Source organism: Muscardinus avellanarius, assembly GCF_963383645.1.
Source record: "Muscardinus avellanarius genome assembly, chromosome: 13".
NCBI lineage: Eukaryota > Metazoa > Chordata > Mammalia > Rodentia > Gliridae > Muscardinus > Muscardinus avellanarius.
Genome location: NC_137799.1, coordinates 12,068,445 through 12,082,191, shown reverse-complemented (window position 1 = coordinate 12,082,191; position 13,747 = coordinate 12,068,445). Strand labels below are relative to the sequence as shown.

The 13,747-nt window shown below is 45.0% G+C and overlaps 1 protein-coding gene across 1 annotated transcript in view; it reads right to left on the bottom strand.

Annotated features, from left to right (window-relative positions):
* DENND1A (DENN domain containing 1A) overlaps positions 1 to 13,487 on the bottom strand; it is a gene marked incomplete at both ends in the record, with an annotated part of 564,729 nt that extends 551,242 nt beyond the window's left edge. Inside the window, one exon of the mRNA XM_080708699.1 lies at positions 13,452 to 13,487. Coding sequence (XP_080564825.1) covers positions 13,452 to 13,487 — 36 coding nt within the window. The remainder of the gene's footprint in view (positions 1 to 13,451) is intronic.
* Positions 13,488 to 13,747: the final 260 nt, after the last annotated feature.

Below are 13,747 nucleotides of genomic sequence, written 5' to 3'. Positions count from 1 at the left end.
TTAAAAGGAGGATCCGTTGACAGTTTGTCTCCAATGAGTGGGACTGGGGAAGAGCAGGTCATTACAGAATCATTGTTCTTCTTTTTATTTTTTTGGTGGTACTGGGGGTGGAACCCAGAGGCTTTCTACTTCTGGGCTATACTCACAGACCTTTTATATATACATACATACATACATACATATATATATATATATATATATATATTTTTTTTTTTTTGCGAGCTTGGGGATGGAACCCAGAGGCATTTGACCTCTGAGCTACTCCCCCTGCCCAATTTTTTATTCTTTATTTTGAAACAGGGTCTCACTGAGTTGCAGACGACCTCACTAAGTAGCTGAGGCTATCTGCGAACCGTGATCCTCCAGTCTCAGCCTCCCAAATGCTGGGATTACAAGCGTGCGCCACCACGCCCGGCTTTTTTTTTTTTTTTTTTTTTGAAACAGGGTCTCACTAAGTTGCTGAGAGCCTCACTAAGTAGCTGAGGCTGGCTTTGAACCCGTGCGATCCTCCTGTCTCAGCCTCCCAAGCGCGGGGATTACAAGCATGCGCCACCACGCCCGGTTCTCATTGTTCTTAATGACCACTCATGAACTGTTTGATTTGTTAACATGAGTGTTTATAACTTCGATTAAAATGATTTTCTGTGTTTGACAAACATACTCTGCTGATGCCACTGTAAGGCAACAAGGACCCTCTCATGTGGGAATATGAGCTGACACTATCTCTAAGGAGAGGAACTTGACATATCTAGCAAAATTACAGATAAACTTACCCTTTGATTCAAAAACCCCACGTCTAGAAATCTATCTCAATGACATAATGGTAAAAACATAAAATACACACCCACATTTACACATACACACACATCTGTTACTGACCATCTGGAAGAAGAGACTAGAAGCATCCTAAATGCCTATTAATACAAGACTGGTTGGAGAGACCACAGTCCATCCATCGGATGAAGAAGCTGCTGTCCGACACAAGAAAATAAGCAAGCTTTCTACAACCTGCCAGAGTAATCCCTACAGGATTCACAAGCAAGGTCAAAGGAAGAAAAGTATTCATTCTATGTATACTTTTTATACTTCAGATAAGTATACTTATCTGAAGGCCTGGCAAGAAGAGGTATGAGACAAATATACTTATATATTTGTCTTTTATCTTTAGTGGGAAGACAAATTATCTAAAAACAAACTTATCTGAGAAGGATGGAAAGGATAAGGTATTGGGCAGGGATAGAAGTTAGGCTTTTATGAATATACTTAATATACTTAATGTTGTAAATTTTGCTTTGAAATGACAAAAATACCACGTCATTATAAAACAAATCAAATTACTTTTTAGGGGTACTGAGGCTGAATCCAAGGGCATGCTAGCTCTGAGCTACACCGTCAGCCTTTTTTTTTTTTAAATAGGATCTTGCTAAGTTGCTAAGGATGACCTCAAAACAGTGATCCTTCTGTTTCTGCCTCCCAAGTACTGGGATTACTTACATGTACCACCACACCTAGCTCAAATTAAATTCCTTTGGAAAAGCAATCCCAAAAGATTAGGGGAAAAAAAGTTCTGAAACCCTAATGTTGGGTAGGTGTTGGTGCATACCTGTATTCCCAGCACCTAGGAGGCTGAGACAGGAGGTTTGCAGATTGAAGGCTTACCTCAACAATTCAGTGAAACCTAAAACAACTTGGTAAAATCCTGTTTCAATATAAAAAAATAAAAAGGGCTGGGGTGTAGCTCAGAGGTAGAATCTTCCTGGGTTCAATCCCCAGTACACAAACAAAAACAAACAAAAAACACCTAACCATGTATTGACTTGGTGGCAAAACCAGAGAATGAAACTTCCTCATCTTAATAATAAGTGGTTTAAGCCATTTGACTATGCATTCCTACTAAGATAGACCCTAATGACAAGAACTGTGCTACCAGGTATGATGGCGCAGCTTGTAATCTCAGCACTGCAGAGGCTGAGAAAGTAAGATCCCAAATTCCAGGACAGCCTCAGGTACTTTGTGAGGCTCTCAGCAACTCAATGAGACCGTTTCAAAATAAAGAATAAAAAGTGAGCTGGGTGGTAGCTCAGGTAGAATGTCCCTGGGTTCAATTCACAGTACTGGGGAAAAAAAAAAAAAAAATATATATATATATATATACACACACACACACACACACACACAAGCATATACTTGTTTATATACATAAATTTTATATAAACTATATAAACATATATGGTGGTATATTTGTGATATAGAACTAGTTATATATTTACATATGTGTATATATCGATACACACACACACAAATAGTTGTTTTCAGTCATCATATTCTTGGTGGCCATGTTGGTACTGCTCTTGCAGGTTGCCTGGACATTATGGGAAAAGGCCAGAGTAATTATGTAGTTGTTGTAAATCGAGACTTTTGGTGTGGATCTGGAAGACTCAGATGTGAGGGTGAAGTTGAAACAGCTGTAGTCTGGAATTGTAAATATCGATCTGAACATATTGATGCAGTTTACCTTTTCCTACCTTTCCTTTTCTTCCACAGGGCCTCACACACACCAGCAAGCACTCTAATGCTGAGCTGTATCTCCAGCCCACTTCCTAGCTCTGACCCCTCAGAAGTCTTAAATAATGATTAACACAGTAGTAAACCTCTCCAGTCAAAAATTTAAAAATCTTTACATTCAAGCTATGATCATTATTTTCCACTAAAATGAACTAAGACTCCTAAGAGAAACAGAGGAATGCATGTCTGGAATGGGAAACATGTAAGATGACCCTGGAGCCAGGTGTGGTAGTCCATGCCTGTGATCCCAGTACTTGGGAGCCTGAGACCAAAGGATCACAGGTTCAAAAACAATCTCAGCAATTTAGCAAGACTCAGAGCCAGGCGTGATGGTTCATGCTCTGTAATCCCAGTACTTGGGAGGCTGAAACAGGAGGTCGGCAGGTTTGTAGGCAGCCTCAGCAACTTGTGAGGGCCTCCACAACTGAGACCCTGTTTCAAAATAAAGAATAAAACAGGGCTGGAGGTGCAGCTCAGAAGTAGAAGGCCCCTGAGTTGAATCCCCAATACCCAAAAATAAAAATAAAAATAAAAAATTATAAACCTAAAAAACTTCAAACACTGACGGGATGTTTGATAACATTAGAAAGATTTATAAATATTAAGAAATTCACTTTTTTTGTGGTACTAGGGATAGAACCCAGGGGCATTCTACCTCCAATCTACACCTCCAGGCCTATTTTTTACTCTTTATTTTGAATCAGGGTCTCACTGAGTTGGGCCTCACTGAGTAGCTGAGGCTGGCCTCCAACCTGCAATCCCCTGCCTCAACCTCCCAAATACTGGGATTACAAGGGTGCACCACTTCACCCAATAAAGAATACCTGTTAGAGTTATATATGGAAATACTTAAGAATGAGATATGCCATCTGGGATTAGCTTCAAAATAATCCAGAACTGGAGGGGCAGAGAGTTACAATCAGATACCTATAAATGAAACTAGGTAAGTCATAAGCTAATGTGTACTCAAACTGGGTGAAAGGGATTGGGGGCTCATTATCCTATTCTCTCTATTTTTATAGATGTTTAAAATTTTCCAAAATAAAATAATTTAAAACTAGCTGGGCGTGGTGGCGCACACTTGTAATCCCAGCATTTGGGAGGCTGAGACAGTAGGATCACGGTTCACAGCCAGCCTCAGCTACTTAGTGAGGCCCTCTGCAACTCAGTGAGACCCTGTTTCAAAATAAAGAATAAAAAATAGGGCTAGGACTGTAGCTTGGAATTAAAATGTCCCTAGGTTCCATCCCTAGTACTAAAAAAAAAAAAAAAAAAAAAAAAGTTTAAAACTAACAATTCTAAGCACCATGGGAAAAGAAACTTAAAAATACATCAAAAAGACTGTAGTAAGCCAGGCATGGTGGCTCACACTTACAACCCTAGTACTTGGGAGGCTGAGACAGGAGGATCACAGGTTCAATGCCAGCCTCAGCAATTTAGTGAAGCTGACAGCAACTTAGCAAGATCCTGTTGCCAAATAAAAAATACATTACGGCTGGAGTGTTGCTTCTGGATTCAATCCCCAGTAGAAGAAAAGAAGGAGGAGGAGGAGGAGGAGGAGGAGGAGGAGGAGGAGGAGGAGGAGACGATGACCAACTAAACAGAGATAAGTTATTGGTATAAATATTTTATAAAACTGAATATCTCCAATATTTATGAGAGATAACAAAACATTCTTAAATATTATGATTCTAATTTTTTGAATGTTCATCCTACTTCTTTTTCTTTTTTCTCTTTTTTTGGGGGTTATGAGGGATTGAACCCAAGGGCAATCTACCTCCAAGCTACACCCCACGTCCTATGTTATTTTTTAATTTGGAAACAGGGTCTCAGTTTGCTAAGAGCCTCGCTAACTTGTACTGGGACTACAGGTATGTGCCACACACCTGACTTACTCATCGTATTTCTCTTAGTAAACTATGGGTGTCCTTCCTCCCCAGCCAGCAAGAGGAATAAATTTGTCACATATCTCGACCCTTCAAATAAATTCAGTCAATGTACATGTCACCTAACATTCTCACAAAAGGAAGCAAGCAACTTATATTTTAAGAAAAAAAGCCAAGCGTGGTGGTGAGCGCGTGCCTGTCATCCCAGCAGTCGAGGGGCGGAGACATGAAGACTGCGCATTTGAGGCAGGTCTCAGCAACTTAGTACAACTCGATTTCAAAATAAAAAATAAAATAGGAGAGGGGGTGTAGCCCCATGCTCATGGGTTCAAGTCTCAGTACCAAGAAAAAAAAACTACTATGAAAAGAAACATATTTGCTTTCTTTTGACTTTTTCTTAGACTTCAGGCTCTCATGCAACTACATGTTTTATCCTCTACAAGCAATATTCATGAGAGCTGCCACTTACTAAATCACAACTCTGCTGAGGGCCAGACACAAAAGAGCCTTTAACCAACTGTGTAGGTGATTTGTGTCCCTTTAATAATGTAAAAAACAACAACAAAAAATGAAAAACCACTGAGGCTGAGAAATGTAAAGTCAGATAGGAATTTCCTTTTATGTTTAGTTCTGAGGACTCAAACCCCAATGCCCCATGCCCTGCCCCAGCTCCTCTCACACCTGATGCCTGGAGCCAAACGGCACCTCCTCAGAGCACCTCCTCAGATTCGTTTCCTTCCTTCCATTTATTCACACAGCCTAGGCAAGATCGACACAACCTCCCTGAAAGCTTTCCTGTGGCTAAAGTGAGCTCAAAAGTTGTTTTGTGTTGTTTCTCTCTCTTTCTGAATCTCCCATGAACAGATTTCCCTTCAACAACTTGATCCAGGCCACTTTAAGTCTTACTTATCTAAGAAAGCACATACAGCACTGTGAAGCCCTTAGAAGAGCCCTTCCTCTCTCACTGCAAACCAAAATGCCTTCTCCCAATTTTAACTTCTTACTCTGCTCAGGAACAAACACACAACTACATAACCAGTCCTCATCTTACAAACACCCATCTGTAACGTAACTTTGCCTCCTGCCTCTTACATGCTAATGTGTCACCGAGTCTTGTCAGTTCTACCTAAAATCTCTAATCCATCCCTTTTCTTTTTTTTTTTTTTTTTGGTGGTACTGGGGTTCCTGGAAGCCCTTCTACCTCCGGGCTACACTCCCAGACCTATTTTTACATTTTTATTTGGAAACAGGGTATCCTAAGCCAGCGCGCGGGACTGGCTTCGAACCTGCGCGATCCTCCTGTCTCTGCCTCCCAAGCTTGGGGATTACAAGCGTGCGCCACCATGCCCGGCGGAATCCATCCCTTTTCTTATCACTGCCAAAACCTTGCTTCGGGCCTTGACCTTCTGGAGCATAAACTATTGGAAAGCTCTACAATCCAGACATCTCCTATCTTTTTCTTTACATACCGTATCAGTAAAAATCCAAGCTTACATCTGATATATATTTAGTTATAAATTAGAACAAAGCCTTACTATACTAATCCATACATCAGAAAACACAGAAATGTTGAGGGTTGATTTATAAATGGACATTCTAATATATTTTCTACAATGGATCATCTTGCACAAACCAGGGATGTCTCTGCAGGATAACCTTCCCTAAAAACCCGAATCTGATTTTATCATCAACCCTTTAGCACCATCATTTCCCAAAAGAATAATTCTACTTTCTCAAGTTCATTTCCCATAATCTATATCCACATCTTCTGCATTTCGGGTATGCTCTTTAATCTATCCATGACTTTTGCAGAATCCCCTCTATAGAGAATGACCTTGCTCTTGACAGCTGTTGATTTGTACTTAACGGTATCTCTAAAAGAGAAGTACATTCTAAATAACCAACTTACAGATGAACTCTTAGAATGTCACCTGTCTTTTCAACAGGAACACACATATTTTGAACATGCTATTACTTCCTTTATCTGGCTCTTCAAATCCTAAATAGCCACGCATCAGTGCTTAGCAGCAGTGGAGACACAGTCTCAGAAATGTGTCATTAAGGCAATTTTACTGTATCAACATCACAACATTTACTTACACACACTAAGGCTAACACACAACAAGGCGATACAGTGTCAGGGGACCACCACCAAGGATGGGTTCGTCACTGATCAAAGCTCATCGTGTGGTGCGTGGCTGTATTTGGAAAGAGCAGGCCTTTTAACAGATTTCAGTAAAAAAAAAAAAAAAAAAAAAAAAAGACCAACTTTGTTTTCTTCCTCTTCCTTGTGTATCTTTCCATGTCCCAATAAAGTTCTTTAAGGCAAAAAAGGATGTTGCAAACCAAAAGACTAGTTCCCTCTGGGGCCAAGAAAAAGGCTGAATCTTTGCAACTGCAACCAGCACTCCAAAACCTTGGCATTCACACAGATGCGTTAACTGAACGCGAGCTATTTCCCTAGAACACTACTCCAGGCTTTAACCTCCCTGCCTGTCCTACAGCCCTCTCCAAGCTGACCGCAGTGGCTAACAGTAGAATGATAGACTAGTACCAATACATGTCTCCACAAAAGTCAGGAAAATTCAAGTGGCTAACTCTGGGTACTAATTATGCAGAACCGAGTCATGTGTGGTGGTGCACACCCACAATCCCAGTTACTTGGGAGATTGACAGGAAGAGCGCAGGTTCAAGGCCAGTGTGTGGTAACTTGGTGAAACCATTTCAAAATAAAAAATAAAATAGGGATGGGGTGTAGCTCAGAGTAGAATGCCCCAAGTTTCAGCTCCAGTACCACCAAAATAATGGTAATGGAGAGCTTGGTCTCTAGAGAGACTTTTTTATTCTACCATTGAAGTCTTTGTACAGCTTCCTATGGGGACTGGACAGGAAGCACCATGCTGCAGAGCAAAGAGGGAAAGAGGCCGTAGAAGAGAAGGCCTCAAGAGGAATCGCATTGCGACTCCTAGTCCCATCACAAAGCACAGACACGGGTCGTGTACAATAGGCTGCAAGGTAGCAAATCTGCCCTGCGTATTGGTAATGCGATTCTTTAAAGAGCAGCCCCAAAGCACTGGCACAGTGCTCTACGAAGGGGCCAAGGTTGCTTCTCTGTACTTGAAAACAATGGCATGGGCATATCTCCACTTCCAAGCCACTCCCTTCCACTGTTCTTCTCCAGGTCTCCCCTTTCTTTCAGTTTAAGTCCCAGCCTCTTCTAAGAAGCCTGTCTACTCTGATTTTATGCTTTCTACACAATTCCTTTGGGCCAAATCAAAGCCCAGTAAGATAGCACATTACACAAAGTAGTGTAGCTGCTTTGAAAAAATATTTCAACCGTTTCTCAAAATCCTAAATAGAATTACCAATGACCCAGCAATTCCACTGAGGTACCTACCCAAGAGAAATGAAAGCATATGCCCACACAAAATGTTCACAGCAACATTATTCGTATTATCGAAAAGGGGGAAACGACCTAAACATCTAACAACTGATGAATGAATGAGCAAAATGTGGTATAGCCATACAATGGAATATTACTCAGCAATAAAAAGTAAACACTGAAAACATGCTACCCCATGGATAAACCTTGAAACAATTATGCTAAGTGAAAGCAGCTAGACACACAAAGAGCTACACATGATTCCATTTATATGAAATGCCCAGAACAGGCAAACACAGCAACTAAAAGTAGATTAGTGATTGCCTACAGCTGGGAGGGTTCGGGGGTGTAGGGAGTGACTGCTAACAGGCAAGGGGTTCCTTTCTGGGGTGAGGAAAATGCTCTGGAATTAAATGGCAGAAGTCAACCCCACTGTTGTGAATATATTAAAAACCACTTACCTTAAAAGTAAATTTTATAGTATGGGACTTATATCTTAATAAGGCACTTTGCAGATTACTATGTCTTTACAAGGCCCTGTCAAGCCCTCTCCTGGACCTCACCTCAAGCCTTTGCCAACTTTCACCACCCAAACCCACCAGCCTTCTGTCAGTTAGTAAAGTACACCCAGGGTTCTTGTCTCTAGGCCCTCTGCCTTGAATACGGTGCCTCCCCAGTCTCCTGACATGACTCACGCCTCCTCATCCTTTCGGTCTCAATTCAGACATCACCTCCGTGCGGAGGCCACACCTCACGGCTCGTCTGATATAGGACAGCCATTCCCACCACTCCCTCGGCACTTGCTTCCTTCCTAACTACGTCATTCACGTAGCCCGCCATGAACTCACTGGCTGCCCAGCAGGCCCTCCTGACCGCAAGCACGGAGAGTAAGACCGAATCTGTCCTGCTCGCTACTGCAATTCCCAACGTCTAACCAAATCCTGGAACCTAAGTGCCTAGTAAGTGGGAATTTGTATTCCCCCAATATGCCATGTCAGTTAATCCTACCACTGCGATGCCGCCTTCTCCACCACCTCTGCTCCCTCGGGCACCACCTTGCCCTTTCAATCCCAACTCTTCTCTGTTACACAACCACGCCCGGGGCGCCGTTTCCTGACCCCGGGCACATTGTCGCTACTTTACCTGTTCACCTGTAGGTGGCTGGCGGCATTGCCACCATAGCAATTATCTCCTACATTATACTGGAGGTCTTAGAGGGGAGGAAGCCTGGAGGGACTGTCTTTGTTTTGCACACGTCTACTACTTTAGGAAATCTTAAAGCACAGTAAAATCTTCAGCACACTGCCAGGCACAGTACTAATTATGCTAATAATGGCTAACGTTTATTCAGTACTTCTTAAGTGCCTGGTGCGCTTCTTAGTTCATAGTAGGAAAGTAAGTTTTAATAAATGGATAAGTTTCTTGGACACTAACCTCAAAGAGGTCACAGTCCGCCAGGGACAGGATAACGCAGCATAAACAGCACAAAGGAGGCCAATCAGTGGCCCGGTCTGGTCTCTGTGCCCTCAAGTCTTAAGAGTATGCTTTTCCCCGAGACCATAAATGTCAGGTCTCTTCAATCGCACTTAGAACACTTCCTTCGATTACTTACAACCCACTTCCTGTACTTGGTGCCTGGAAGCAATTTCTAGGATGTCACCACAAGCAATATTAAACTGCCACACAGTTTCCTGCTGTGTATCCGCATTATCAGTTAAATTGCTTCATATTAACCACATTCCAGTCCACTGGGATCACTCAAACACTAAATAAGATTTAAACATACCTGTCAAAGATCGTCAGTTACCACTGCTCTTTTTACTCCTCTAGATAAACGTCCGCTCCCGCTTAAGGTTTAGGCGGCTACCCTCATACTGGTGATCTTCTCTCTCCCTTGTCAGTTAGGTGCTGGTTTAAGGTAAGACAATACCCCTTCATCAAAATGAACGCAGACCGAACATACATCCTTCAGTACAGAATGTTCTGCCTAGACCAGTGCAATATGGCTTAAAGTTATGAAATATAATAACTCCCTCCCTCAAGGGTTCAAATAGCAAACTGTTAACTCTGTGCATTCAAATCAGAGAACTCAGCCAGGCGTGGTGGCGCACGCTTGTAATCCCCGCGCTTGGGAGGCTGAGACAGGAGGATCACACAGGTTCGAAGCCAGCCTCAGCTACTTAGTGAGGCTCTCAGCAACTTAGTGAGACCCTGTTTCCAAATAAAATATAAAAATAGGTCTGGGAGTATAGCCCGGAGGTAGAAAAGCCTCTGGGTTCCACCCCCAGTTCCACCAAAAAAAAAAAAAAAAAAAATCAGAGAACTCAGCCTGGCGTGATGGCTACACTTGTAATCCCTGCACTTGGGAGGCTGAGACAGGAGGATTGCAGTTTCGAAGCCAGCCTCAGCTACTTAGTGAGGCTCTCAAAACTTAGTGATACCCTGTTTCCAAATAAAATATAACATAGGTCTGAGAGTATAGCCCGGAGGTAGAAAAGCACCTGGGTTCCACCCCAGTACGACAAAAAAAAAAAAAAAAAAAAAAATCAGAGAACTTGGGGTGTTACTTAGAATCTGAACCCAGATCCTAACATATTTCTTAAGTGCGCTTCACACGCTCTTCCTAAAAAAACCATTAAGTCACTGAGTTTAACACAGGGAATGCAAAGCAAGTAAGATACTCCCTGCTCTCAAAAAGTTTGTGTCCAGTTTAGTATGAGAACCCCTCGATTTGGCGCCATGACAGTGATACACACGGGGGCTACGGAGATGCGGATGAGAGACATCGGGCCTGAGCTGGGGGTGCAGAGAGGTGGCAGGTCAACGGGGAAATGGATGGCATCTGGCCTTAGATCTACAGCCTCCCATACTCTCATTTGGAAAATGTGGTTAAGAAGCAGCACCTGTGGACAGCTGAGGGTTTGATGAAATGGTCCTTGTTAAGCATTACCGTGGTGCCTGACACAGAGACGGTGCTCAACCAGCCTTAGCTTGAAAGTCTGATCAAGCACTAAAGTCCACCCCCTGTGCCGAGCAGCGCCCGTGCTTTGCACCAATCACACAACAGACACCAGCTCCATAACCCCAGAGTTGTTTTTAATCAACTTTATTTTTTAATAATGTGACAATGTTAAATCCTGCTGTACACATTCAGTCTTACTTCCTTGGTCACTAAAGCTTTCCTCTCCATTACCTGAAACATATCTTTCCCTGACATTTCTGGCAAAACCATACCAGATATTTTTAGTCTTTTGGTAAGAAGGTGTAAAAGAAAACTAAATTACTGAGTTTTCAATATTAGGTCTGGAATTCATGTTGATACTGTACTGACTGTTCATAATAATCCTAAAACATGTACATGGCCACCCCCTCCCTCACGCCCAGGGAAACCCTGACAGCGGCAATGTGTGCAAAGTTTCATACTTAGCGTGAAAAAGATCTGGGATCTGAACCCAGATCTGACTCCACCATGCCCCTGCAATGCCACACGGCACTGAGACAGGCGAGGGGAAACACAGGCAGCCAGTGTCCTGCTGCTGCAGGGGCCTCAGAGTGCTGTGTGCCCCTCCCACTGTCCTGCAGGACGAGCAGGCAGCGTCCACCTCAGCCAGGTGAACACCTCCAGGTCAGCCCTGCCAGAAGGGCATGGCAGGCAATGGCCAAAACTCTGCTTCTCCCAGTGACCAGAGTGAAACCCAAGTGGACAGCGTCCTCAGCACCTGCGTGTCCTCAGGCCCAGCTACAGAAGCTGCATAATCAATGGTCGCCATAAATCACAACTACTTCTCCTCGCTTCTCTTTTCATATTGTCTCTGTCTCTCTCTCTCACCACAAGTTAACATATTTCCCAAGCCCAAGTTTTTACCACAAAGCAGTCTAGCTTTAAGATCAATAAGGCATTCTTCATACTAATTTCACACTTAATACAATTTCACGCCTTAGTAAATTCTCTCGCCCAAGTGCTCAGATATGAGTGCTCCACAAAACACACTCGAGAAACGTATCTGTCAACCACTACTGTCAAGAGCGAGAGAAACCTGCCCGCTAGTCATCGGAACTGCTTGTCGGATGCTGACGCTGGTTCTGACACTGGCTGCCTCGGGTCAGGCAAGTTTCTGAACTTCTCTGTAACGAGAAAGAAAGGTACGCATCCTCACACCTACTCTGCGACTGTAAGGTGGCTTCCGGAAAGTGTTTCTAAGTGCTACTGAAATCCAGGTTTACAACTCTTACTTCGAAGCAGGAAGTACACTTAAGAGTGCCTTTTTAATCCCACTACTTCCACAAACTACATCTTTCTACCTCCCCAGCCTCTTAAGCTCTTGGGGCATGCTTCTTTTTTCATTTCCACAAAAAAAAAATTTTTTTTAATTTCCATCTTCATTATCATAAGCACACGTTTCTAGTGTAATTTAGCAAATGTCTCAGGACTACTGGAGTATACGTTAGACGCATTTTGTAAATGAGAAGCCTAACCATTCAGGGGAATGCAGGGCAAGGGTCACAGTGCACGGGCATCACATGCATATGGGATGCAATGGTTGCTCCTGGGGCCCTTCCCTTTCAAACTCCCCTAATACAACTCTCAAAATGCTGAAATAAACATTCCAAGACTCCTCTAAGAGGCTTTCAAGTGTCCTGTGAAAGCTGTTTTACAGAAAACCCTATGCTGTCAACTTTGTTTTTAAATGTCCTTAAACAATTCTATTAGCCATAGAGAAAAAGTGAACATTTGTTAGTGATTAGAGATAAGGCAACTCCTGCTCTGGGGCTGAGGAAGGGAGAGGCCTGAAGAAGACTTGGCTGCGAGGGGAGATAGAATCCACAGCAACACACCCCAACTGAGCTACAGAGAAGCTGCCATTTTCCAAAGTAACTTCTAGGTCTAGAAGGGCAACAAGGTTTCGAAAGTCAAAAGTATCAACAATTTCCGGAAATCTAAGCCCCCACCTGGGACTCCAGGTGAATGAATGAGTGGAGACATTGGTCAGCTTGGTTTACACAAAGCCTTTCCAATGATTATCAAGATCAGGTGCCCGGTTACAACACCGAGGTATCTTCCTTCAAAGCCTTTGGCCCTGCAGTATGGAGACTTTCACAGATAAGAGGAAGAAATAGGAGAGAGAAGGTAGGGCCTCCCTCCCCCCAGGCCACCCAGACCTAAATCCACCAGGGCCCCTCCCTCTAGGAGCTTCACATGACTTGGGGGGGGGGGGAGGCCTCCGACAGCCAGGCAGCAATCTCTCGGCACCTGCCAACTCTCGGGGGGGGGGGGGGCGCCCAAACACGCCCACTGGGGGACTTGCTTCCGGAGACTTCCCGCCCCCCTCCCAACAGTTGCAGGACCATTTCCCGGGGCTCTGTAGCCCGCAGAGGGGCCACCTCGCGACCCCCGCGGTTCCCGCCCGCAGGTGAGGAGGGGACGCCCGGCCACCCGCGCCCCTCCGGCCCGCGCACCCCGCCCCGCGCCTCCCGCATCGCCATGGCAACCGCCCCCTCCCCGCGAGACGCCGGCCCGCGGGGCGCCCCTCGGCTCCCCGCAACAAGTCCCCGCGCGGCCCGCGGCCTGCCGCCCTGGCCGGCCCCGCGCCCCGCGCCCCGCGCCCGGCCGCACTCACTTGATCCTGGAGCCCATGGTCCCCGGGCCTCCGCATGGGCCCGCGGGCCGTCGGCGCCGCGCTGCCCGCCCGCCCGCGGCCGCCGGCCTCCCCGGCGCGCTCCCCGCCCTTCCTCCCGGCCCTCGGGCTGCGCCCGCCCGCGCGAGCCTCGCGCCCTCGCCGCCGCCTCCCGGGGCTAAGGTCCTCGCGCCAGCCGGGCGAACGCCATGGTCGCCGGCGCGCGCCGCCCCCTCCGCCTCTCCCGCCGCCCCCTCCCGCCCGCGCCCCGCCGCCCGCCGCGGGGGCTGCCGGGAAGT